Source organism: Lissotriton helveticus, chromosome 1_1 (assembly GCF_964261635.1).
Source record: "Lissotriton helveticus chromosome 1_1, aLisHel1.1, whole genome shotgun sequence".
NCBI lineage: Eukaryota > Metazoa > Chordata > Amphibia > Caudata > Salamandridae > Lissotriton > Lissotriton helveticus.
This window is the reverse complement of record NC_136057.1, coordinates 1,508,037,265-1,508,062,422: the sequence shown is the minus strand read 5'-3', so window position 1 is coordinate 1,508,062,422 and position 25,158 is coordinate 1,508,037,265. Positions and strand designations below refer to the sequence as shown.

The 25,158-nt window shown below is 41.4% G+C and overlaps 1 protein-coding gene across 3 annotated transcripts in view; it reads right to left on the bottom strand.

The window, feature by feature from the left end:
• ATF6 (activating transcription factor 6) overlaps positions 1-25,158 on the bottom strand; it is a 1,455,481-nt gene that overhangs the window by 1,190,869 nt on the left and 239,454 nt on the right. For all 3 annotated transcript variants that reach the window (XM_078686796.1, XM_078686788.1, XM_078686804.1), the window contains exon 2: positions 19,634-19,710. In XM_078686796.1, the coding sequence (XP_078542922.1) occupies positions 19,634-19,710 (77 nt within the window). The remainder of the gene's footprint in view (positions 1-19,633; positions 19,711-25,158) is intronic.

The following is a 25,158-nucleotide window of genomic DNA, read 5'->3' as shown; positions in this document are numbered from 1 at the left end:
TTGGCGCCGGTGGACGAATTGTCGCGAATTTCTCAAAGAAGATGGCCTGCTCCGCTCTGCTCCTTCCCTGAAAGTTTGGGGGGGATTCTTCAAGCGGGGGCCGAGATAAAAGGGGGGTCCCAAAACGTGTTTTCTCCATGTTAATTTCCATAGGGCGGTTGGACTCACTTTTAGCCCGAACGGCTGAATGGATTTCCACCAAACTTGGCAAAATTGTAGGGACTGGTAGCCCGATGTGCCTTTGCTATGTCTCAAGATATGTGCTCCAGAGGATTTTGAGTAATTTAGGTTCAAAAAAATATATATATCTATAGGCGCGCCCCGGTACGTGCACCGGGGCGCGCTCCAGCGCGCTACGCGAGTTCGCGAGCGGAAAGCTGATTGGCTCTCGGGTGTCTGTCAACATTCCAAACAGTCCGGAGCGGCCGCCATCTTGTGTCTCGGTAGGATCGAGACACAAGAGGTGGCAAAAACAAAGGGGGAAATGACCAAAAGGGGGCAGGGTAGTCCCCCCCTGACCCCCTAGGTTTGATGTGGGGGCCATAAAAGGGCCCCGCGGGGCAAAAAAAACCAAACTTTTTTTTCGATTTGCGCGGGGGAGCGCCCGGTACGCGCACCGGGGAGCATACCGGGGAGCGTACCATGGGGAAAAAAGAATGACAGATTTTTTTTAAAATGTAGCATTTTTTTTTATAAATTGGAGGTAGTTCTAAAAAGAACTGTTTTTTTTATTCTATGTTGTTTTATATTTTTTTATTGTTTTTTTGAACATTTTTTACTTTTTTTGGCTTTTATGAACAATTTTATATTTTTTTTGTAATTTTTACGGGGACAAACAAAAAACAGGAATTGTAAACGGCTCAACTGGAGCAAAAAAAAAACAGGAAAAAATTAATGTTTCTTTGGGCACTTGTAGTTGTCACCAGCATGGTTGATGAGTTTAATACTTTGCTCATAGGTAATTGTTTTTCCACAAAATATACAAACAATTTTGTATCCACCAAACTTGGTTTGGATGTTTGGGACCATCTCCCTTGTCTCTGGACCCGATGGAGTGGGTTGTTTACTTTGGGAGGTGCTGGGAGAAGATTGGGAAAGGTTTCTGGTCAGTTCTCTGACCTCTGCCGCAGCATAGTTGTTTGGATGCCGGCGTTGCATGTGGCGAATCATGGTGTTATTGCCAAAAGAGTATTTTTTGGCAGGGTTCCCCCTGGAAAGTACAGTGCCACAGATCAGACAAGTAACCTTTGGCGCATTAACTTTCTTTTGGTCCTTTGGGATTTTAAAAAACTCCCAGACAATGTGCTCCTTTGGCTTATAGGGGGTAGTATGTTCAGGCAGGAACTGCTGCCTCTCCTCCTCCTCCTCCTCCTCCTCCTCCTCTTCTTCATATCCACCACTGTGGTGTTGTGGTGGTCCTTGTGGTGGTGGTGGTGGTGGTTGAGATGCTCCTGCTGCTGCTGCTACTGTAGCCATTTTTCAGTACAAATAGGTACAAATAGATCTGCAAACAGGTCTTCCTCAATCAAAGTACAAAGTGAGAATGAGGAAAAAAGGTGGGGGCTTTCATCATTTGGAAAACAAAATTGTCCTGAACCAATGAAAAGTGTTATTTTCAGGTCACATGACTCGGGCTTTCATCATTTGGAAACCAAAACTGTTCTGAACCAATGAAAAGTGATATTTTCAGGTCACAAGACCCGACGCGCTTACGCTACGCGCCCCGGGGCGCTTACGTAGCGCGATCGTATGCGCTCGGGCGCTTCCGGGTGCGCTTACGCTGTGAGTCATAAGACGCATCTCGCGGCTACGCGATACGTCACGATGATGTTTTCGTTTGCGGCAATAGCGCTAACGGGACGCTCGCCGGGGCGCGCCGCAAGACTGCGCTTACCGGGAGCGCTCCAGGGCAAAAAAAAATATATATATATATTATCGCTCCTGGTGCACCTTGTCAACAACGGGGCACTCCTAGGCAAGTGCCGAGAACACGGCGGTGCTCCGTGTCAATATCACAGCTCCTAGACTCCCCTCTCCCAGCCGGGAAAGAAGCACGGCACTCGCGGGATAGTTGTCAGTTTTTTCCTTTTATTTACAACGCTCGCACAGACGCGTTTCGGGAAACCCCTTCCTCAGTGTGTTCACAACATGTGAACCCAGAAAGCATGTATTTATGAGAACACTCTCGGTCAAGAAGTACAAAGATAGAGGTAGGACTGGTCACCCTAAGTGTATAATGGGCGCCATCTTGGAATGTGCAAATTCGACATCGTTATTCACATACAATGCCCAATTCTCAGTTATTTAGTTTCAATGACAGTACAATATGCATCAAACCAGTAATAGATATTACATTGCACATTAAATCAGCAATCTTGCCGTGGATCGGCATTTGGCGGTTTCAAATTTTGGAGCCGCCTATCGTCCTCTGTTATTAAGCCGTGTATCGGCATATTTACACGTACTTCAGGATTTATAGTTCACCACACATTTGTGTTTTAAGGGTTTTCAATCAAAGATGGGATGGACTAGTTTCCTAGGTGGACTGCAAGTTCCTCTCCTCTATTCAGTCCCCCAGGATTCTTTGTTTGCAAGTCAATGATGAACCTGGATTCCAACCTTCTCAGTTTCAATGTCATATCTCCGCCCCTTATGTGTGTCGGGATATTATCCAGTTCAAAATATTGTAGCAAGTCCCTGTTGCTTTGATGTTTAATTGTGAAGTGCCTTGCCACTGGATATGTCAGGTCTTTATTGGCAATGGCACGCATATGCTCCAATATTCTCAGTTTCACAGCGTTTATCGTGCTTCCCACGTATTTTAACTTGCATGGACACATCAAACAGTAAACCACATGCGTGGTTTGGCATGTTATGAATTTGTTTATAAGTCTTCTGTCTTTTAGGCCTGGAACCTCATAGCCCAAAACCCTCTTGCTATGTGTGCATGCCTTGCATCTTCCACAAGGGAAGAAGCCTCTCATTGCCGCAAGTGAGTTCGAGTTAGATGGGAGCATATCAAGATGGCTATGCACCAGCTTATCTTTGAGTGATTTTGCTTTTTTGAATGTCACCAGAGGTCCAGGTGAGATATCCATACCAATAATAGGGTCAGTTCTTAGGATGTGCCAGTTCTTTCGCAGTGTATTTTTTAAGAAGTTTGCATCTTCGGAGTAAGTTGTAATCATGCGGAATTTGTCCTCGTTTTTCTTTTCATCCCTATTCTTCCGCAATAGTTGCTCCCTAGGTATTCTTGTTACTTTCTTGAGTGTATTTTTAAGATGTTTAGTATCATAACCTCTGGCTGAGAATCTTTCAATACTTTCAATTGCAGCTTTTTGGAAATCCTCCTCCTGGGAACAGTTCCGTTTGAGGCGTAATAGTTCACCATAGGGAATACTTTGTTTTAATTTCATAGGGTGTCCACTTGCTGCGTGCAAAATGCTGTTGCCAGCAGTCTGTTTTCGGTATAGGGAGGTGGTAATTTGATTATTTCTGATTTCGACCTTGAGGTCGAGATAGCTCACTGCCACTGAGTTTATCTCGCCCGAGAATCGTAAATTGATATTGTTATCGTTTAAATGTTCCATATACTGATTTGCACTTTCCACAGACCCCCTCCACACCAGGAAGAGATCGTCTATATAACGATACCAGGTAACAATTTTCCCTGTCCATTCTGCATTTCCGGCGGACCAGGCCACCTGCTCCTCCCACCAGCCCACGAATAAATTCGCGTAACTGGGGGCGAAGCAGGTGCCCATCGCGGTCCCCGAGACCTGTCTGTAAAGGTCCCCTTGGAAAAGAAAGATACTGTTCAGCAGACAGAATTCTGTCATTTCTAGTAACATTGTACTGTGTCCTGCAAATTTCAGTGCTCTTTTTTTGAAAAAATACTCCACAGCTTTCAGACCCTGTGAATGTTCAATACTCGTATAAAGGCTTGTGATATCTAGAACCATCAGAGTATAGTCTGGATCCCACGTAAGTTGTTCAATGTGTGAGATAAAGTCCTTTGTGTCCCTGATATAGGATTTCAGGGATAAAACTGACTGGAATAGAAAATGATCTATTAAAATTGACATATTTTCAGTGAGGCTTCCAATTGAGGAGACTACAGGTCTTCCTGGTGGGGCCTTTGTGTCCTTATGTATTTTGGGTAGTTGGTAAAACGTTGGGATGATGGGATTTGTAGCTCTTAAAAACAAATACTCCTCAGTGCTCAGCATAGATTTGTTGTGCCACTTTTGAATCAGGATCTGATATTCACTAATGCTTTCCTGATATTTTTTCATCGTTGTCAATTCATAGTGGTTTTTGTCTGTGAGCTGTCTCAACGCTTCTCCTACATATTGTTCTCTTGATAATAGGACGATGTTACCTCCTTTGTCTGAAGGTTTGTATATAATATTGGGATCATCCTCTAATCCTTTTAGAGCGAGTGCTTGAGCCTTGGTTAAATTGTTTCTTTTCACTGTGCCAGATTTAGTTGTATTCCCTTTTGATCGAAATCTCACTAGATCTTTGATTACTGCCTCTGAAAAGATGTCAATTGCATCCTGTGGTGTTTGTGGCAGAAATTGTGATACCGGTTTGAACGGACTTAGCGGAGCCTCTTGATCCATTCCTACATTTCTGCTTCTCTGTGTTAAGGTTACATTGTCATTGTCTCCCCTTGTAGTCTCCTGTCTCATTTCTTCCAGTATTTCTAATGTTGTTAGGTCATCCAGTGTGAGTAGATCGGTGTCCTTGATTTTTATTTTCATTTGTCTGGTTTCTCTGACAGTTGGTTTAGTCTTGAAATATTTGTGCAGCTTTAATTTTCTTGTGAATTTAAAGAGATCTATTCACGTTTGTGTAAATTCCAATTTAGTTTGAGGACAAAAGGAGAGTCCCAGCTTTAAGACAGATTCTTCTGTTTCCGTTAGTTGTTTCCCACTCAAGTTGACTATCGTGAGTGTGTCTGCTACATTTACCATCTGCCTCTCCTGGTGCTTCTGGTTATTCTCACTGGGGTGTTTCCTCTGCCTCTTCCTCTTCCAGCCACCTCTCCTTGTTTGGCGTCGTCCTGCTCTGGAGGTTTGTTCTTTCCCCTTTTCGATCGCGTTTGGCAGATGATGTCGAACTCTACATGAAAAGGAGTCTTGTTGCTTATGCCAGATGGGCCGGCTATGTCCTCTCCTGAGAGTTCATTTTCTGTCACTTCAGATTCTTAAGTTTCTATTCTCGCTGGGATCTGAGTTGGATTTGTTTTCTTTTTATTCATCTCTTTTATTGGTCCATCAAACTTTTTCGCGAATGTTAAAATGTGACCCGTGGAGTAGTCTCTTTCATCCCGGTCGAATTTTTCTTCTTTTCTTTGCCTAATTTTCAACTCATATTGTTGCAATCTTTTTTTCATTTTCTCTTTTAATTCATCTTGTTTTGCTTTGTCAGTGTTGCTTTCAAGTTCATCTTCTAATGTTTTTATTTCATCCAGGGCTTTAGCTCTGTCGCTCCACGCGAATTTGACTAGTATCTCCAAACTGCCCTTGCAGTATAAAGCTGTATGTTGGGTCCATTCCTCTAATAAACTTGGATCAGGGTTCTCATAGGCAGGTATTGTGTACACTCGCAAGCCGCGTGGGACCCTCTCCACTTCGATGTAATTTTGGAGAGAGGTCGCCTCCCACCACTTGCGGATTTCTCGTTCATACAGCCTCTCCAGTTGCATGTACTTTGTTGTTAAAGTGTCCACTGTTTTATTATTTATTATCACATTGCTGCGTGCAGTTCCATCCCTTTTCTTTTTGAAAATCCCTGTGGCTGCTTCCTCCCGCGCTGATACACTGAACATGATTATTGTTCAGTGATGGAGCACCGATCCCGGTCTCCACGATTTTTCCTCTCCTGACAACTGTCCCTCGCCAAGACCTTTGAAACCGGAGTATATTATGGCATGTGAAGTCAAAGTTCTGCGAACTTGCAGCTTACCCGACTTTCCTCGTGATCGCTCGTTCAGTTCCTTTCCGATCACCCGTCGGGTATGTTCAGTCTTCCTTAGGTCTTTCACTGCCCAATCCGGTCTCCAGTCGGTGCCTCCGTTGAAAATATAATATCGCTCCTGGTGCACCTTGTCAACAACGGGGCACTCCTAGGCGGGTGCCGAGAACACGGCGGTGCTCCGTGTCAATATCACAGCTCCTAGACTCCCCTCTCCCAGCCGGGAAAGAAGCACGGCCCTCGCGGGATAGTTGTCAGTTTTTTCCTTTTATTTACAACGCTCGCACAGACGCGTTTCGGGAAACCCCTTCCTCAGTGTGTTCACAACATGTGAACCCAGAAAGCATGTATTTATGAGAACACTCTCGGTCAAGAAGTACAAAGATAGAGGTAGGACTGGTCACCCTAAGTGTATAATGGGCGCCATCTTGGAATGTGCAAATTCGACATCGTTATTCACAAACAATGCCCAATTCTCAGTTATTTAGTTTCAATGACATTACAATATGCATCAAACCAGTAATAGATATTACATTGCACATTAAATCAGCAATCTTGCCGTGGATCGGCATTTGGCGGTTCCAAATTTTGGAGCCGCCTATCGTCCTCTGTTATTAAGCCGTGTATCGGCATATTTACACGTACTTCAGGATTTATAGTTCACCACACATTTGTGTTTTAAGGGTTTTTAATCAAAGATGGGATGGACTAGTTTCCTAGGTGGACTGCAAGTTCCTCTCCTCTATTCAGTCCCCCAGGATTCTTTGTTTGCAAGTCAATGATGAACCTGGATTCCAACCTTCTCAGTTTCAATGTCAAATCTCCGCCCCTTATGTGTGTCTGGATATGATCCAGTCCAAAATATTGGAGCAAGTCCCTGTTGCTTTGATGTTTAATTGCGAAGTGCCTTGCCACTGGATATGTCAGGTCTTTATTGGCAATGGCACGCATATGCTCCAATATTCTCAGTTTCACAGCGTTTATCGTGCTTCCCACGTATTTTAACTTGCATGGACACATCAAACAGTAAACCACATGCGTGGTTTGGCATGTTATGAATTTGTTTATAAGTCTTCTGTCTTTTAGGCCTGGAACCTCATAGCCCAAAACCCTCTTGCTATGTGTGCATGCCTTGCATCTTCCACAAGGGAAGAAGCCTCTCATTGCCGCAAGTGAGTTCGAGTTAGATGGGAGCATATCAAGATGGCTATGCACCAGCTTATCTTTGAGTGATTTTGCTTTTTTGAATGTCACCAGAGGTCCAGGTGAGATATCCATACCAATAATAGGGTCAGTTCTTAGGATGTGCCAGTTCTTTCGCAGTGTATTTTTTAAGAAGTTTGCATCTTCGGAGTAAGTTGTAATCATGCGGAATTTGTCCTCGTTTTTCTTTTCATCCCTATTCTTCCGCAATAGTTGCTCCCTAGGTATTCTTGTTACTTTCTTGAGTGTATTTTTAAGATGTTTAGTATCATAACCTCTGGCTGAGAATCTTTCAATACTTTCAATTGCAGCTTTTTGGAAATCCTCCTCCTGGGAACAGTTCCGTTTGAGGCGTAATAGTTCACCATAGGGAATACTTTGTTTTAATTTCATAGGGTGTCCACTTGCTGCGTGCAAAATGCTGTTGCCAGCAGTCTGTTTTCGGTATAGGGAGGTGGTAATTTGATTATTTCTGATTTCGACCTTGAGGTCGAGATAGCTCACTGCCACTGAGTTTATCTCGCCCGAGAATCGTAAATTGATATTGTTATCGTTTAAATGTTCCATATACTGATTTGCACTTTCCACAGACCCCCTCCACACCAGGAAGAGATCGTCTATATAACGATACCAGGTAACAATTTTCCCTGTCCATTCTGCATTTCCGGCGGACCAGGCCACCTGCTCCTCCCACCAGCCCACGAATAAATTCGCGTAACTGGGGGCGAAGCAGGTGCCCATCGCGGTCCCCGAGACCTGTCTGTAAAGGTCCCCTTGGAAAAGAAAGATACTGTTCAGCAGACAGAATTCTGTCATTTCTAGTAACATTGTACTGTGTCCTGCAAATTTCAGTGCTCTTTTTTTGAAAAAATACTCCACAGCTTTCAGACCCTGTGAATGTTCAATACTCGTATAAAGGCTTGTGATATCTAGAACCATCAGAGTATAGTCTGGATCCCACGTAAGTTGTTCAATGTGTGAGATAAAGTCCTTTGTGTCCCTGATATAGGATTTCAGGGATAAAACTGACTGGAATAGAAAATGATCTATTAAAATTGACATATTTTCAGTGAGGCTTCCAATTGAGGAGACTACAGGTCTTCCTGGTGGGGCCTTTGTGTCCTTATGTATTTTGGGTAGTTGGTAAAACGTTGGGATGATGGGATTTGTAGCTCTTAAAAACAAATACTCCTCAGTGCTCAGCATAGATTTGTTGTGCCACTTTTGAATCAGGATCTGATATTCACTAATGCTTTCCTGATATTTTTTCATCGTTGTCAATTCATAGTGGTTTTTGTCTGTGAGCTGTCTCAACGCTTCTCCTACATATTGTTCTCTTGATAATAGGACGATGTTACCTCCTTTGTCTGAAGGTTTGTATATAATATTGGGATCATCCTCTAATCCTTTTAGAGCGAGTGCTTGAGCCTTGGTTAAATTGTTTCTTTTCACTGTGCCAGATTTAGTTGTATTCCCTTTTGATCGAAATCTCACTAGATCTTTGATTACTGCCTCTGAAAAGATGTCAATTGCATCCTGTGGTGTTTGTGGCAGAAATTGTGATACCGGTTTGAACGGACTTAGCGGAGCCTCTTGATCCATTCCTACATTTCTGCTTCTCTGTGTTAAGGTTACATTGTCATTGTCTCCCCTTGTAGTCTCCTGTCTCATTTCTTCCAGTATTTCTAATGTTGTTAGGTCATCCAGTGTGAGTAGATCGGTGTCCTTGATTTTTATTTTCATTTGTCTGGTTTCTCTGACAGTTGGTTTAGTCTTGAAATATTTGTGCAGCTTTAATTTTCTTGTGAATTTAAAGAGATCTATTCACGTTTGTGTAAATTCCAATTTAGTTTGAGGACAAAAGGAGAGTCCCAGCTTTAAGACAGATTCTTCTGTTTCCGTTAGTTGTTTCCCACTCAAGTTGACTATCGTGAGTGTGTCTGCTACATTTACCATCTGCCTCTCCTGGTGCTTCTGGTTATTCTCACTGGGGTGTTTCCTCTGCCTCTTCCTCTTCCAGCCACCTCTCCTTGTTTGGCGTCGTCCTGCTCTGGAGGTTTGTTCTTTCCCCTTTTCGATCGCGTTTGGCAGATGATGTCGAACTCTACATGAAAAGGAGTCTTGTTGCTTATGCCAGATGGGCCGGCTATGTCCTCTCCTGAGAGTTCATTTTCTGTCACTTCAGATTCTTAAGTTTCTATTCTCGCTGGGATCTGAGTTGGATTTGTTTTCTTTTTATTCATCTCTTTTATTGGTCCATCAAACTTTTTCGCGAATGTTAAAATGTGACCCGTGGAGTAGTCTCTTTCATCCCGGTCGAATTTTTCTTCTTTTCTTTGCCTAATTTTCAACTCATATTGTTGCAATCTTTTTTTCATTTTCTCTTTTAATTCATCTTGTTTTGCTTTGTCAGTGTTGCTTTCAAGTTCATCTTCTAATGTTTTTATTTCATCCAGGGCTTTAGCTCTGTCGCTCCACGCGAATTTGACTAGTATCTCCAAACTGCCCTTGCAGTATAAAGCTGTATGTTGGGTCCATTCCTCTAATAAACTTGGATCAGGGTTCTCATAGGCAGGTATTGTGTACACTCGCAAGCCGCGTGGGACCCTCTCCACTTCGATGTAATTTTGGAGAGAGGTCGCCTCCCACCACTTGCGGATTTCTCGTTCATACAGCCTCTCCAGTTGCATGTACTTTGTTGTTAAAGTGTCCACTGTTTTATTATTTATTATCACATTGCTGCGTGCAGTTCCATCCCTTTTCTTTTTGAAAATCCCTGTGGCTGCTTCCTCCCGCGCTGATACACTGAACATGATTATTGTTCAGTGATGGAGCACCGATCCCGGTCTCCACGATTTTTCCTCTCCTGACAACTGTCCCTCGCCAAGACCTTTGAAACCGGAGTATATTATGGCATGTGAAGTCAAAGTTCTGCGAACTTGCAGCTTACCCGACTTTCCTCGTGATCGCTCGTTCAGTTCCTTTCCGATCACCCGTCGGGTATGTTCAGTCTTCCTTAGGTCTTTCACTGCCCAATCCGGTCTCCAGTCGGTGCCTCCGTTGAAAATATAATATCGCTCCTGGTGCACCTTGTCAACAACGGGGCACTCCTAGGCGGGTGCCGAGAACACGGCGGTGCTCCGTGTCAATATCACAGCTCCTAGACTCCCCTCTCCCAGCCGGGAAAGAAGCACGGCCCTCGCGGGATAGTTGTCAGTTTTTTCCTTTTATTTACAACGCTCGCACAGACGCGTTTCGGGAAACCCCTTCCTCAGTGTGTTCACAACATGTGAACCCAGAAAGCATGTATTTATGAGAACACTCTCGGTCAAGAAGTACAAAGATAGAGGTAGGACTGGTCACCCTAAGTGTATAATGGGCGCCATCTTGGAATGTGCAAATTCGACATCGTTATTCACAAACAATGCCCAATTCTCAGTTATTTAGTTTCAATGACATTACAATATGCATCAAACCAGTAATAGATATTACATTGCACATTAAATCAGCAATCTTGCCGTGGATCGGCATTTGGCGGTTCCAAATTTTGGAGCCGCCTATCGTCCTCTGTTATTAAGCCGTGTATCGGCATATTTACACGTACTTCAGGATTTATAGTTCACCACACATTTGTGTTTTAAGGGTTTTTAATCAAAGATGGGATGGACTAGTTTCCTAGGTGGACTGCAAGTTCCTCTCCTCTATTCAGTCCCCCAGGATTCTTTGTTTGCAAGTCAATGATGAACCTGGATTCCAACCTTCTCAGTTTCAATGTCAAATCTCCGCCCCTTATGTGTGTCTGGATATGATCCAGTCCAAAATATTGGAGCAAGTCCCTGTTGCTTTGATGTTTAATTGCGAAGTGCCTTGCCACTGGATATGTCAGGTCTTTATTGGCAATGGCACGCATATGCTCCAATATTCTCAGTTTCACAGCGTTTATCGTGCTTCCCACGTATTTTAACTTGCATGGACACATCAAACAGTAAACCACATGCGTGGTTTGGCATGTTATGAATTTGTTTATAAGTCTTCTGTCTTTTAGGCCTGGAACCTCATAGCCCAAAACCCTCTTGCTATGTGCGCATGCCTTGCATCTTCCACAAGGGAAGAAGCCTCTCATTGCCGCAAGTGAGTTCGAGTTAGATGGGAGCATATCAAGATGGCTATGCACCAGCTTATCTTTGAGTGATTTTGCTTTTTTGAATGTCACCAGAGGTCCAGGTGAGATATCCATACCAATAATAGGGTCAGTTCTTAGGATGTGCCAGTTCTTTCGCAGTGTATTTTTTAAGAAGTTTGCATCTTCGGAGTAAGTTGTAATCATGCGGAATTTGTCCTCGTTTTTCTTTTCATCCCTATTCTTCCGCAATAGTTGCTCCCTAGGTATTCTTGTTACTTTCTTGAGTGTATTTTTAAGATGTTTAGTATCATAACCTCTGGCTGAGAATCTTTCAATACTTTCAATTGCAGCTTTTTGGAAATCCTCCTCCTGGGAACAGTTCCGTTTGAGGCCTAATAGTTTACCATAGGGAATACTTTGTTTTAATTTCATAGGGTGTCCACTTGCTGCGTGCAAAATGCTGTTGCCAGCAGTCGGTTTTCGGTATAGGGAGGTGGTAATTTGATTATTTCTGATTTCGACCTTGAGGTCGAGATAGCTCACTGCCACTGAGTTTATCTCGCCCGAGAATCGTAAATTGATATTGTTATCGTTTAAATGTTCCATATACTGATTTGCACTTTCCACAGACCCCCTCCACACCAGGAAGAGATCGTCTATATAACGATACCAGGTAACAATTTTCCCTGTCCATTCTGCATTTCCGGCGGACCAGGCCACCTGCTCCTCCCACCAGTCCACGAATAAATTCGCGTAACTGGGGGCGAAGCAGGTGCCCATCGCGGTCCCCGAGACCTGTCTGTAAAGGTCCCCTTGGAAAAGAAAGATATTGTTCAGCAGACAGTATTCGGTCATTTCTAGTAACATTGTACTGTGTCCTGCAAATTTCAGTGCTCTTTTTTTGAAAAAATACTCCACAGCTTTCAGACCCTGTGAATGTTCAATACTCGTATAAAGGCTCGTGATATCTAGAACCATCAGAGTATAGTCTGGATCCCACGTAAGTTGTTCAATATGTGAGATAAAGTCCTTCGTGTCCCTGATATAAGATTTCAGGGATAAAACTGACTGGAATAGAAAATGATCTATGAAAATTGACATATTTTCAGTGAGGCTTCCAATTGAGGAGACTATAGGTCTTCCTGGTGGGGCCTTTGTGTCCTTATGTATTTTGGGTAGTTGGTAAAACGTTGGGATGATGGGATTTGTAGCTCTTAAAAACAAATACTCCCCAGTGCTCAGCATAGATTTGTTGTGCCACTTTTGAATCAGGATATGATATTCACTAATGCTTTCCTGATATTTTTTCATCGTTGTCAATTCATAGTGGTTTTTGTCTGTGAGCTGTCTCAACGCTTCTCCTACATATTGTTCTCTTGATAATAGGACGATGTTACCTCCTTTGTCTGAAGGTTTGTATATAATATTGGGATCATCCTCTAATCCTTTTAGAGCGAGTGCTTGAGCTTTGGTTAAATTGTTTCTTTTCATTGTGCCAGATTTAGTTGTATTCCCTTTTGACCGAAATCTCACTAGATCTTTGATTACTGCCTCTGAAAAGATGTCAATTGCATCCTGTGGTGTTTGTGGCAGAAATTGTGATACCGGTTTGAACGGACTTAGCGGAGCCTCTTGATCCACTCCAACATTTCTGCTTCTCTGTGTTAAGGAGAAGGATGCTCACCTGCCCCATACAGATAGACCTCGCTGTAACACTATGCATGTACATCCTGACTGGAAATTCGTACTGTTTAAATGGGCTGTACTCAGCAGACATGACCATGTATGTTTTCTACTTTAAGATCGTTTTCCTTAAACCTTGTAATTTTTTCTTTCCCCCTACCCTCCCTGTTTTTCTCCCATGTTGATCGCTCCTATTGTGTTAAATTATTGTCTATATGTTTCACTTTAATGTTTGGGCTTGATTTTGGTGCTAAGGCAATTCCTGCTTTTACTCTAATTTCCATTGAAATTACATGGTCAGCTTGGCTGCAGTGCATGACGAGCTGACCTTGTCATGAGCATGGAAGGGGTTAAGTATGAAAAGGCATGCAATTTGAATGTCCTGATGATGATCCCGCTATGCCCTAAGGGGATCGAAACGCCGTGGACACCTCACACTGGATGATTTGATTTGATTACTAGTTAAATCACAACAGTGTACCTTGTGCAAATAATTGTCTGCAAAAATTTGGAATATATGCAGACTGCCTGTTCTTGCCTCACTCATGTTCATATGTGTCACAATTGTCTCTTATACAGTAGTAGGACACAGGCTGTGTCCCACTTTTGATATTGTATTTAATTGATTGACAAATTCAACAATTGTGTTATTAAACCCTGTCCGGCTGGACAGTTTATATAGACTTCAATTTCTGATCTATATTTATTCGAAATCATCACTAGCTTGTTAGGGACCACTGTTCCTTGAAACAATATATGCACCCAAGGTCCCTCACCTATTGCTCCTTTGGGTTATCCTTGTACCTTAAAAACTCTCTGTTTTCAGGTTCCTTCCATCACTAATCTACCCTTGGATTCCTACGAACACTTTCTTCCTTACCGGCAGCAACTCTTCTTTGAAGACCTTCATTGAAAACAACAGCGGTTTCCGAAGCCACTCCAGACCTATGCACCCGTCTCCTCTGGGATAGGTAACTAGGGTACTACGTTATCCACGGGTGGGGTGGCTATCCAACCTCCTAAGCTCCAAAGGGTTTTCTCATAGTCCACCAAGAAGGGTCCTTACACGTTAAAATTCTGACCACGAATTGTACGGAGCCCACGGTCGTGTTTGCGCACTGTACCCGTCCTCCGTGGGGTCCCTTTTCACTCACCTTGGGTGGTTCCTTGGGCTCCCAGCGATCCTATGTGTTCTAGACTCTGTTTTGACTCCAGTCGTGGTTCTCATACCACTATTTTAGAATATGGTTTGGTGTCCCTCTAAAGTCCACTGTGTATTGTGCTACTTACAACTGTTTATTTGCTAAAGTATTGTGTGCTTTGTGTTGTACCCTCGTGTCGAGGATACTAGAGTGTTATATAAATAAATACATATTTCTTATAACTATTGTATGGTTCTCCTTTCAGTCAATTAATACTAAAGATGACATTCTGGTAAAACAAGCTGCTTTCCATTCCTTCAAGATTAAGCCTGAAGACTGCTCTCCACAGCTACCACTAGGATAGCTTTCTAAAGTTATCTTTGACCTAATACATCATAACGGCCGTCTGGACTGGTGCAAGGCACCCAATTTAATTATTGGACAGCATATACCAGGCCAACTTCTCACATTGGTGTGCAGCGGTTGGGATTCAAGCTTGCAATTGTTTTACCAGATAAATCTTTGTATTGATTAACTGAAAACCACCAAAGTACTAGGTACATATAAAAGCAGCTTTGAATAAGTAAGTTCTACTGAACTTGGGGTTGGGTATTCAAGGGTCTAGCACACCCTTTCTCCAACCTTAGAGAGTTTAGTTTCCCACTAGGTTAGGTAGGTACAACACCCCACGCTTAGTATGTCTTCTAAAGGAGAAGCCACCAGTGGCTCTTTGCCTTCTAAATATAATGCTAATGGAAAAGAGTGGTTTTGTCGGGAGATCAACTGGTTTGAACAAGGTACTTAATACTCTAAAGGCAATATGTTATAATCATATTACAAAGTAACACACCAAAATAAAAGGAAGAAAAAATAACCAATTTATGCCAAAAACTGAATTTCATTACTTTATACCTGTATAAATGCAAAGCTATAAAACGGAGAGGGCTGTCAAAAACATGAAACACATACGGCGAGTGGGCCAATGGCTGTGTGGTACAATTAGTGGCTGGCAGTGATATGTGACAGAGTGCTGTACACGGGTGACATGAATAACATACATTAAACACAAAGACAATATTTAGCATGTAAGTCCACAACTCATTGCATATATCCCAGCGGAAAATACGATTTTCTGTTCAAGTCAGGGAATTACGTGGACTAATTAGGACAAAAACGTTGGCATTTCGACCCTTAACGGTTGTGCAGGTTAGTAAGCATCAGAGGCGGGTCTTCATCAGGCTAGAGGGAGTGTGACAGCCTGTTGAATAATAATTGAATCAATGAGAGGTGTGTATACTGGGAGTGAAGAACGCAAGAGGTGCAGTAGCAACTTCATGCTTACCAAACGATTTGAGGTCCTATACTATGAGCATCCAACTTTGCGGCATTATTCAGGCAGGTGTCAGCCGACACCTACAAATCTCATCCCTAGATTGTGGTCTACAAAAAATACAAGGTTTTAGTAAATTGTGGTACCAAGAAATTGTCATTGACTGCGTGATAGCCGGAGGCACTGTCAGTTGCCTATGTACCTGTTTAAGCTAAAAAATTCTTTCTTCACCAGCTGGTGGAAATTAATGGTGGGGGGCCGCCAAGGCGAGCAATTAACTGTGGAGGCAAAGAGGGCAATCAGTACTGTGACTGCACCGCTCATGGATTGCTAGTATTCTTTATATCTCCCGTGTGGATAGGTAATAAGGCCGTCCAATTGTGCCGGTGTGCGCCTAGGGTTACCTTGCAAAAGAAGAGGTGGGGTCAAATTGGGCGTGGAAACACAAACGCACTAGGCCACAAATAATACTTCATACCGTTTAACGAGCGTGACCATTGATGCGGGTGTGATAGAAGTACTGTACATTAAGTGGCGGTGAAGGCTTGTGTAACTATTCAACGGGATTGAGTGGCATCTAAATCTGAAGTGTCCACAAACGATCTAAGCAGAATTGGGCAAGGAGGCGCAGTGAAACAATAGAACATACGTTCCATACTTGCAAATGAGAGGTGTACCCGGCTCCTATGCATGGGTGACTTACTAGCATGATCAGGTGGCGTTTAATCATGCAGTGCCCGAAGTTAAGCAAGGCAGCGCGCCAATCTCGCAAATGAGAGATGTACGAGACCCTTAAGCAAAAGCAACTTTATTGCGCGATCGGTTGCCGTCTGATCATGCAGTGCCCGACTTTAAAGTAAAAGGATTTAAAAGGCAGCGCCATGGAGCAAATAATAGATTCCCTCCTCGTAAAAACGAGGTGATGCGACTTCTCTGCTATGCGGGGGGGCAAACAGAACTTGTCAGCTTACTTGAGTAGGCGACGACCTCGTACGTCCGTGTCCGTATGATTCTGAGTGCCCGGTCGGGGAACTGTCAGAATTTGACGAATCCCGTGAGGCTGCGTACATGCCAGAGCGAAGGTGCCGGCCGGTGCAGCAGCTAGATCGTATGCTGTAACTAAATTATTCAAACTATGGGCAAGGATTCCATGTCATGGACTGGATGTCTCCGGTATTCTCTTACCATTGGACATGTATCACATCCAGTTAACCCTACCGGATAACTAGGTGCCAGAAACACAAGGAGACATTTTACAATTGGATGTTCAAGTGAAATACCCGCGCTACAGATATTCATTGAGCCTTAGGCATAGTAATACATCATTGTACACATGTAATGAGACATAGCTTCAATATTTTGGAGTACATTCAAAGTACAGCTAGCAATTCAATATATAACAACTTATAACACATACCATATGGAAATTAAAGAGTACATATGAATAACCAGTAGGGCATTACAAAGCGTACACCTACAATAATGACAATAACCTATTGGGTAGATCATGAGGCTTCTGAGATAGTCTGGAGCCAAGTCCGTTTTTTCGAGCCAAGTGACATTATTATATTTTTAGACATGCCTAGTGATTAGACTATAGGTTATAGTCTGCCCATCTGTTTACAGGCTTCCTCATGTTCGTTAAGTCCTTGGCTCACAGCACTTAGGATGTGGATCCAACGGCACTCTTTGTAATTCATAGAGGTGGTGATGCTGCCTCCCCTTGGATGCAGGGTGATTATTTCCAGAATCCACCATTCCAGATGGTCCGCAGAGGTTCCCGCACTTGAATAGTGTTCGACCATTGGGGCTCCCTGGACCTTGCATTTGATTCTGCTGGTATGTTGCAAAATCCTGTTTTTAACTTTTTGTGTGGTCTGTCCCACGTAGATCTTTTGGCAGGGGCATCTGATGGCATAAATGACATTCTGACTGTTGCAATTCGTGAATTGGGTAATTAGTCCTAATTAGTCCACGCAATTCCCTGACTTGAACAGAAAATTGTATTTTCCATTGGGATATATGCAATGAGTTGTGGACTTACATGCTAAATATTGTTTTTGTGTTTATTATATGTTATTCATGTCACCCCTGTACAGCACCCTGTCACATATCACTACCAGTCACTAATTGTACCACACATCCATTGGTCCACTCGCTGTATGCGTTTCATGTTTTTGACAGCCCTCTCCGTTTTATTGATTTGCATTTATACAAGTATAAAGTAAAGAAATTCAGTTTTTCGCATACATTGGTTGTTTGTTCTTCCTTTTATTTTGGTGTGTTACTTTGTAATATGATTAGAACATATTGCCTTTAGAGTATTAAATACCTTGTTCAAACCAGTTGATCTCCCCGACAGATCCACTGTTTTCCTTTAGCATACTCACTCAGGTTCTGAGGGTTACTGGGTTACCCCATTATATCTAATTTCCAAATACAATGAGTTTACATTCTAGGAATTGAAAGCCATGTGTGTCTCTAGAAAGCTGAAGACAGGGAACCCCGAACAATGAAAGCAAAGCGTAGATCACTGTGGCATCTAGGTCTATAGGAAAGTGTTGTTGTGCAAAATGCACGGGAATATAACAGAAGTATTTTGTGCGAGACAGAAGTGAGAAAAGGGTGCTGAATAAGTGTATGAAGGTAGGTGACAGGATATTATGTGTAAAAGTGTGAAGGGGTACTCTGTGTGTTAATGAAGTAGTGGTGTGTTAAATGGATGCTCTGCGTAACAGTTCAGTCTTTGTTTTTACGAAACAAATATGCTTTTGATTGAGGGATGGTGACTAAGAGGCGGTTTGTAAAATGTGGCGTATAAAATCTGCCAGTACAGGTTTAATATTGCAGATCTAACGGTTAATTTCTTTTGGAACACAGTTTATAATAATAATGCATATGTATTTGCAGACCTTAGACGTCGGGCTGGTTGTCACTGAATGCTCCTCTTCTGACTATGCCTTGCTTTACTGCGCTTTCTTTTTACCTTGCCCCCAGGTCCACCCTCGGACCTTCAACTTTCATCCCGCATTCACAGTCTCCCTATTTGAGGTTCCCAGAGTTATGTTTTTTCCAGTTCCAGAACTGAGAAGCATTACATTAACTTGTGGTTCATCCGTTGAATAGGACTGTTCTCAGGAAAGAAGTCTTGGTGAACTCAGTGGCGAAAGCAGAGGACTAGTCAGCCAGCTCAGGGAAAGACAGGAATAGAATGGGGGAGTCAGGGAACAGAAAGCTAGTGTTTAATGAGCGTACCTGGGTGCATGCGGTTATGCCTTCTGTGTAAACTAGTATAATTCTCTAGTAAAATACAAACAATGAATAGAACAGAAAATATTGATGATTTAACGAGTATCCCTTGCAAATTGGGAGAAGGGGCATGTGTTCTGCAACAGAGAGACGGCTACCATGATGTGCGAGTACAGGCTGCTATGTCTGGGAACCCCAACGTTTCAATCCAGTGAAATAGCAGCCATGGCTGCTAGGATGCCTGGACCTCCTTCAGGGGACAATACAATGATTACCACTCAATGTGGTAATAATAACAGTTGTCATTTGCAGGGACGGCCACACAATTGGAAAATTGGGGTAGAAAGCACTACATAAAAAACAGTTCTTTATGATTACTATGAGACGCTCTACTTCGACTACCTGCAGTCAACAGTGTGCTCCTATCAATACACTGCACGCAGCCTTGCTAAATTGCCTGAAACCATCGACAGTTGGTAAGGTAATCCAAACAAAAACACGAATTGACTGGTAACTATTTGGAATGCGCGTTACACATAATTTATTTTCGCACTAGAACAATTGATCGTCGACCGCAAAGCCAGTATCAGCAAACCAAAAAAAACAGCATCTTAGGTACAATCTGACAGAAAGACAGGCAGGATGTTTTAGCATACAGTTGACTTTTAAAGCTACTTACCTTCAAGAGGTTAACATAAAATAAAATCAGAACAAAATCAACGTAAATCAAAGAAGACAAGACTGCACAATACAGCCTTAGATTTGGAAAGGGAATCAACACATTTTTATCCGAATTTTAAAACTCATAATCACCAATAAAGTATCGTAATGCGCGCTGCGTTGGCGAGACCTAAAAATCAACAGTTTAATATTAAGTTTCCAAACGCACTACACCTGAGGCTTTCAATCTCCTGTACTTACAGAATACACATGTTTTCCATCTTGTAACAGGTCACCTGCATCAACAAGATCACTTAGCTCATCAAAAAGAGTGGAATCTACAACGAAAAATAAGAGGTTACAATCAAACTTATCTTAATGCCATTTGCGAGATTAGTTTTGAAAACAGGCAATACAATTTTTTTTTAAAACGCAATGGCGTGAAGAGCACGAACACTAATTTTACAAAATGGTTTAAGTGTGCAGGTCTCAAATAGACTTTGCTGGGAACAGTAAGAGGTTACTTTGCAATGTCACTGTAAAACGTAGGGTTATTAGTGAGGTATCAATCCTCGATAACAACATGCATAGTGAGTGGTATAACATAAATTAAATTCTTGGTAGTATAGCAACCTGTGCACTCTAACAGAGACCTCCTTGCATACTGTAACTGAAACATCACTATCACTTTAGTATCTATATCAGAGTCTTTCCCCAGGCCCCCGGATAGTATTGGAGACATGGGTTGTATATATAGACTAAGAAACAGTGATCCCTTATTAAGGGTACGGTAGTGAGACAAAATATCGAAATTAAAATATCGATATACAATAATATCGATGTTTTAATTTCGATGGTATAGAATATCGATGTCAAAAATATCGACAGACAGAATATTGTTTTTTTAAGGTATGTATGTTACTAATATCGAAATTTACTAATATCGAAATTATGTTTAGTGTTATGTATTTTATTATGTTGTTTATATGTTTGTTAAATATGTTTTGTAATGTATGTTTGAAAATTAGTAATTTTGTTTACATTTTGCGTTTTAGTATCAGAGCGGGTTGTGGGTTTATAGGGGAATAGGGTGGGAAGTAATTTAATAATAATTAATTAAAATATTTTTGAAAATATTTTTAATTAATAATTAATTGGTAATTAATTAATATTAATTAGTTAATTAATTAATACATTTCTGTAAATATTTGTAATTAATAATTAATTGGTAATTAATTAATATTAATTAGTTAATTACATTAATTAGAGTTAATGTTTTAATATATATAATTTTTTGTTATTGTTAATTAATTGGTAATTAAATAATATTAATTAGTAAATTAAATTAATAAGAGTTAATGTGCTAATATATTTACTTTTTTGTTATTGTTAATTAATAATTAATTGGTAATTAATAATTATTAAGTGATTAAATGATGTGATTTATTTATGTGTAGTGGGTTGTGTGTTTATAGGGGGATAGGGTGTGATATAATTAAATGTAATTAATTAAAGAGATTGTATTTATTTATTGGTATTTATTGTTAATTAATTAGTAATTAATATGTGTTAATTAGTTCATTTATAATTACATCAATTTAGTAATATTAATTGTTATTAATTGATTAATTGAAATTTATATTAATTGTGTTTTTTTGTATGTGTAGTGTGTTGTGTGTTAAAGGGGGAGTAGTGTGGGAAGTAATTTTTACCCCCTTGCTATCCAACGCTTTCCCTACTGTTGCACCCTCTGGAGTGGGAATAGTAATTTAAACCCCTGCGCTATCCAACGCTTTCCCTACTGTTGCACCCTCTGGAGTGGGAATAGTAATTTAAACCCCTACGCTATCCAATGCTTTCCCTACTGTTGCACTCTCTGGAGTGGGAATAGTAATTTAAACCCATACGCTATCCAACACTTTCCCTACTGTTGCACCCTCTGGAGTGGGAATAGTAATTTAAACCCCTACGCTATCCAACGCTTTCCCTACTGTTGCACTCTCTGGAGTGGGAATAGTAAGTTTTACCCCTATGCTATCCAACGCTTTCCCTACTGTTGCACCCTCTGGAGTGGGAATAGTAATTTTTACCCCTACGCTATCCAACGCTTTCCCTACTGTTGCACCCTTTGGAGTGGGAATAGTCATTTTTACCCCTACGCTATCCAACGCTTTCCCTACTGTTGCACCCTTTGGAGTGGGAATAGTAATTTTTACCCCTACGCTATCAACGCTTTCCCTAGTGTTGCACTCTCTGGAGTGGGAATAGTAATTTTTACCCCTACGCTATCCAACGCTTTCCCTACTGTTGCACTCTCTGGAGTGGGAATAATATTTTTGACCCCTACGCTATCCAACGCTTTCCCTACTGTTGCACCCTCTGGAGTGGGAATAGTAATTTTTTCCCCTACGCTATCCAACGCTTTCCCTACTGTTGCACCCTTTGGAGTGGGAATAGTAATTTTTACCCCTACGCTATCCAACATTTTCCCTACTGTTGCACCCTTTGGAGTGGGAATAGTAATTTTTACCCCTATGCTATCCAACGTTTTCCCTACTGTTGCACCCTTTGGAGTGGGAATAGTAATTTTTACCCCTACGCTATCCAACGCTTTTTCTACTGTTGCAATATGTAGAGTAAGTATATATATTAATTTATATGCAGTTTTTTAATTTATTTTACATGTGTATGTATTAGGTATTAATTTTTTAATATGTTTTAATGTTTATATTTTTAATTTGCGAAGTTATATGTATTTTTAAATTATTTTTACATTATTATTAATACATTTTAAAAAACGATATTTTTAACTTCGATATTTTTGTACTACTATATATTTTTTCTTTGTACTACTATATATTTTTTTCGATATTTTTGTACTTACCTTTATGTAGATAGAACTCCGATATTTTTGATTTCGATATTTTTGTGTCGATATTTTTGTATGTCTATATTCTGTTTGTCGATATTATGTCATAGATTCAAGGATACAACTGCGATCTCTCCCGTGAGTACATCTGAGATTTCTATTGGGGAAAGTGGTGGAGTAACTGGTATCCGACCTCAACTGGGGGTGGTGGTGTAACTGCATTTTTTACCTTCTGAATTGTAATTCCCAATATTGATGGGGGGAGGGGGTGTATACAACTACTATGCCTCTAGGAGAGTGCAACTGCGATCTCTTCAGGAGAGAGAACGGTAATCCTTCTAGGAGAGTGGAACTGTGAACCTTCCCTGAGAGGGAAGCGGCAATCCATCCTCTAAACCTGACACACATTACTCTGGCCTGAATAAGGAGGTACTGGATCCTAATCTCTCAGATATACTGGATCCAGATGATATCCATCATCCTTGCTTCACCGTGTGGATCACATCTAACAAAGTCGTTCCCTACATGGGGACACAACTCTGCAAACTCCTGGATGCAGAGGTGAGCAGCAGACCGTGAGCATAAGGAGGGGAAGTTCTTGGTCTTCATTCCTAGTACGAGAAGGGATTAGGACTGAGAACAATACATTTAACAAAGAATCATGTAAGCCCTACAAATCTAGATCCAGGAAGTAAGGACAGTGAAATCTCTATTTCATACGCAAACATATACAGAACTCATCATTTTAGCTACTGCTGTACCAACTTGGAGTGGTTTATTTTTAAGCAGTTGCAGGAACCCTAACGTTATAAACCCACACCAATCAGTTGATTTTAAATACATGATAAAATGCCATGTGTAGGTTATGAAACGTGGAAACCACATGGACTTTTATACCCCATTTACCAAAGTAGGAAATGTGATAACACTATTTAAGTACTATGATGAGACTTCGCATCCACAAATAAATTGGCAAGGAAACACCTATCACAGCATGGGACACAATATCGTCGGCTCTTATGACAGACCCCCATGAAACCCAGTGATAAGTGTGGGTGTGCTAATGCGGACATACTATAAGGAATATTCACTCCACTACCGACTAAAGTTGGCCATAGTGACTAGCAGAGGAGCAGTCACAACTCCAGGGATTACTAAAATACTTATATGAATGGAGTGAATGACAAGGATTACTTGATGCAAATAATACTAGTGGGATGGTTTGCGCCTGATTAATCAGGAACAGAGGTTGCTTTTCTCTGTGATTGGAGGAGCCATTGCATTGACGTATGTGGGGGAGTTAACATGTTGGGATGTTCCAAAATGTTATTGCAACTGAGGGTTCGAAATGTTATTTATATGTGAAAGTAAGTATATGCTATATGAATATTGATTTTCTGAAATGCCTTATAATTTCATGATACACTGTAAATGCTCTTGGGCTTCAATGTCACTGAAGAAATGTTAATACAGAGCTACTTAAAAAAATTCTATGATGAGACTAAATCAAACTGGTCACACAGAACATGCTGACAAACCAGTAACTCCATAATAAGCACTGTCCATCGAGAGCACCAAGAATCAGCATTTATGGTGAATCCAATAAGTATGATGAAGAAATACTGATCAGGTAAGAGATGCATACAATCTGCATTCCCAAGTATAAACTGTCTGGCTGACTCAGCCATGAAACCTAACAATGACCGGGAACACACTGTAGACATGTTTCGCCAGTCGTACAAATGCAATAAGGATAAGTTTCTTACCTATAATCCTAGTTCTCTTCCAGGGGTATCCTCATCAAAGTCATAAGCACTGAATATTCCCGCCCATGTGCGGGGACCCCGGAAATAATACAATTATATCTGAAAAACATATATATACACCTCTATATATATATATATATATATATATATATATATATATACACACATATATAATTTTTTCTCATACCAATGCAGCCCCGTCCAGGAGGCTAAAACAATGTAATAACAAATAATTTGCTCTTGCAAACCCATAGTATATGCATAAAAACAAGTAGCACTTGAACTCTGTTTTTAATGAGTAAATCTCCTGAAAACACTGCAGAAAAAAAGCAGACATTGTTCGCCTACAGGCTGCATTGCAGACCAACAGCATAGAAAATGAAAGCATTTTCACACAAAAAAATTGGCACTGTGCCTTTAAGGCAGCCATGAACCCCAGCTTCCCATCATGCCTCAGAGGTGACAGTTAGGTCAATTGTTCTTTGCGTAACCCTGAAGATCAGGGCACAAAGATATCCTTTAACAATGAAGAAAATCTAATTAGCCTGGGGAGGCAGGTGGGTTGCTTGTGACTTTGATGAGGATACCCCTTGAAGAGAACTAGGATTACAGGTAAGTAGCTTATCCTTCTCTTCCAGGGGATCCTCATCAATAGTCAAAAGCACTGACTAGAATAGCAAGCCCATCTTCCACCTGCAGGCAAATGAGAGTGAATGACCCGACATATAACAACAGCCACAATGAGCTGTTGAACAGATTCCTCAAGGAGGTTTGGCCTACTTGGGTGTCTGCTCTGGAGTTTGAATCTAGACAGTAGTGCCTTGTAAATGGATGGGTCGACCTTGAAGTTGCCGCCTTACAGATCTCAGAGATTGGCACGTTATGAAGGAAAGCAGTTGTAGCCGCTTTTCCTCTTGTGGAATGCGCCTTGGGAGCAGACCCAAGGGGCTTTTGTGCTAGTTGATAAGCTAATTTGACGCAAGAAACTATCCACCTGGAGATGGATCGCTTTGAGGCTGGAAAGCCTGTTCTGATCGACCCATAGTTAACGAATAGTTGATCAGATTTTCTTATGGACTTGGACCTATCCAGATAGAATTTTAAAACTCTTTTTAGGTCAAGCAAGTGTAAAGCCCTCTCAGCTGGCGTGG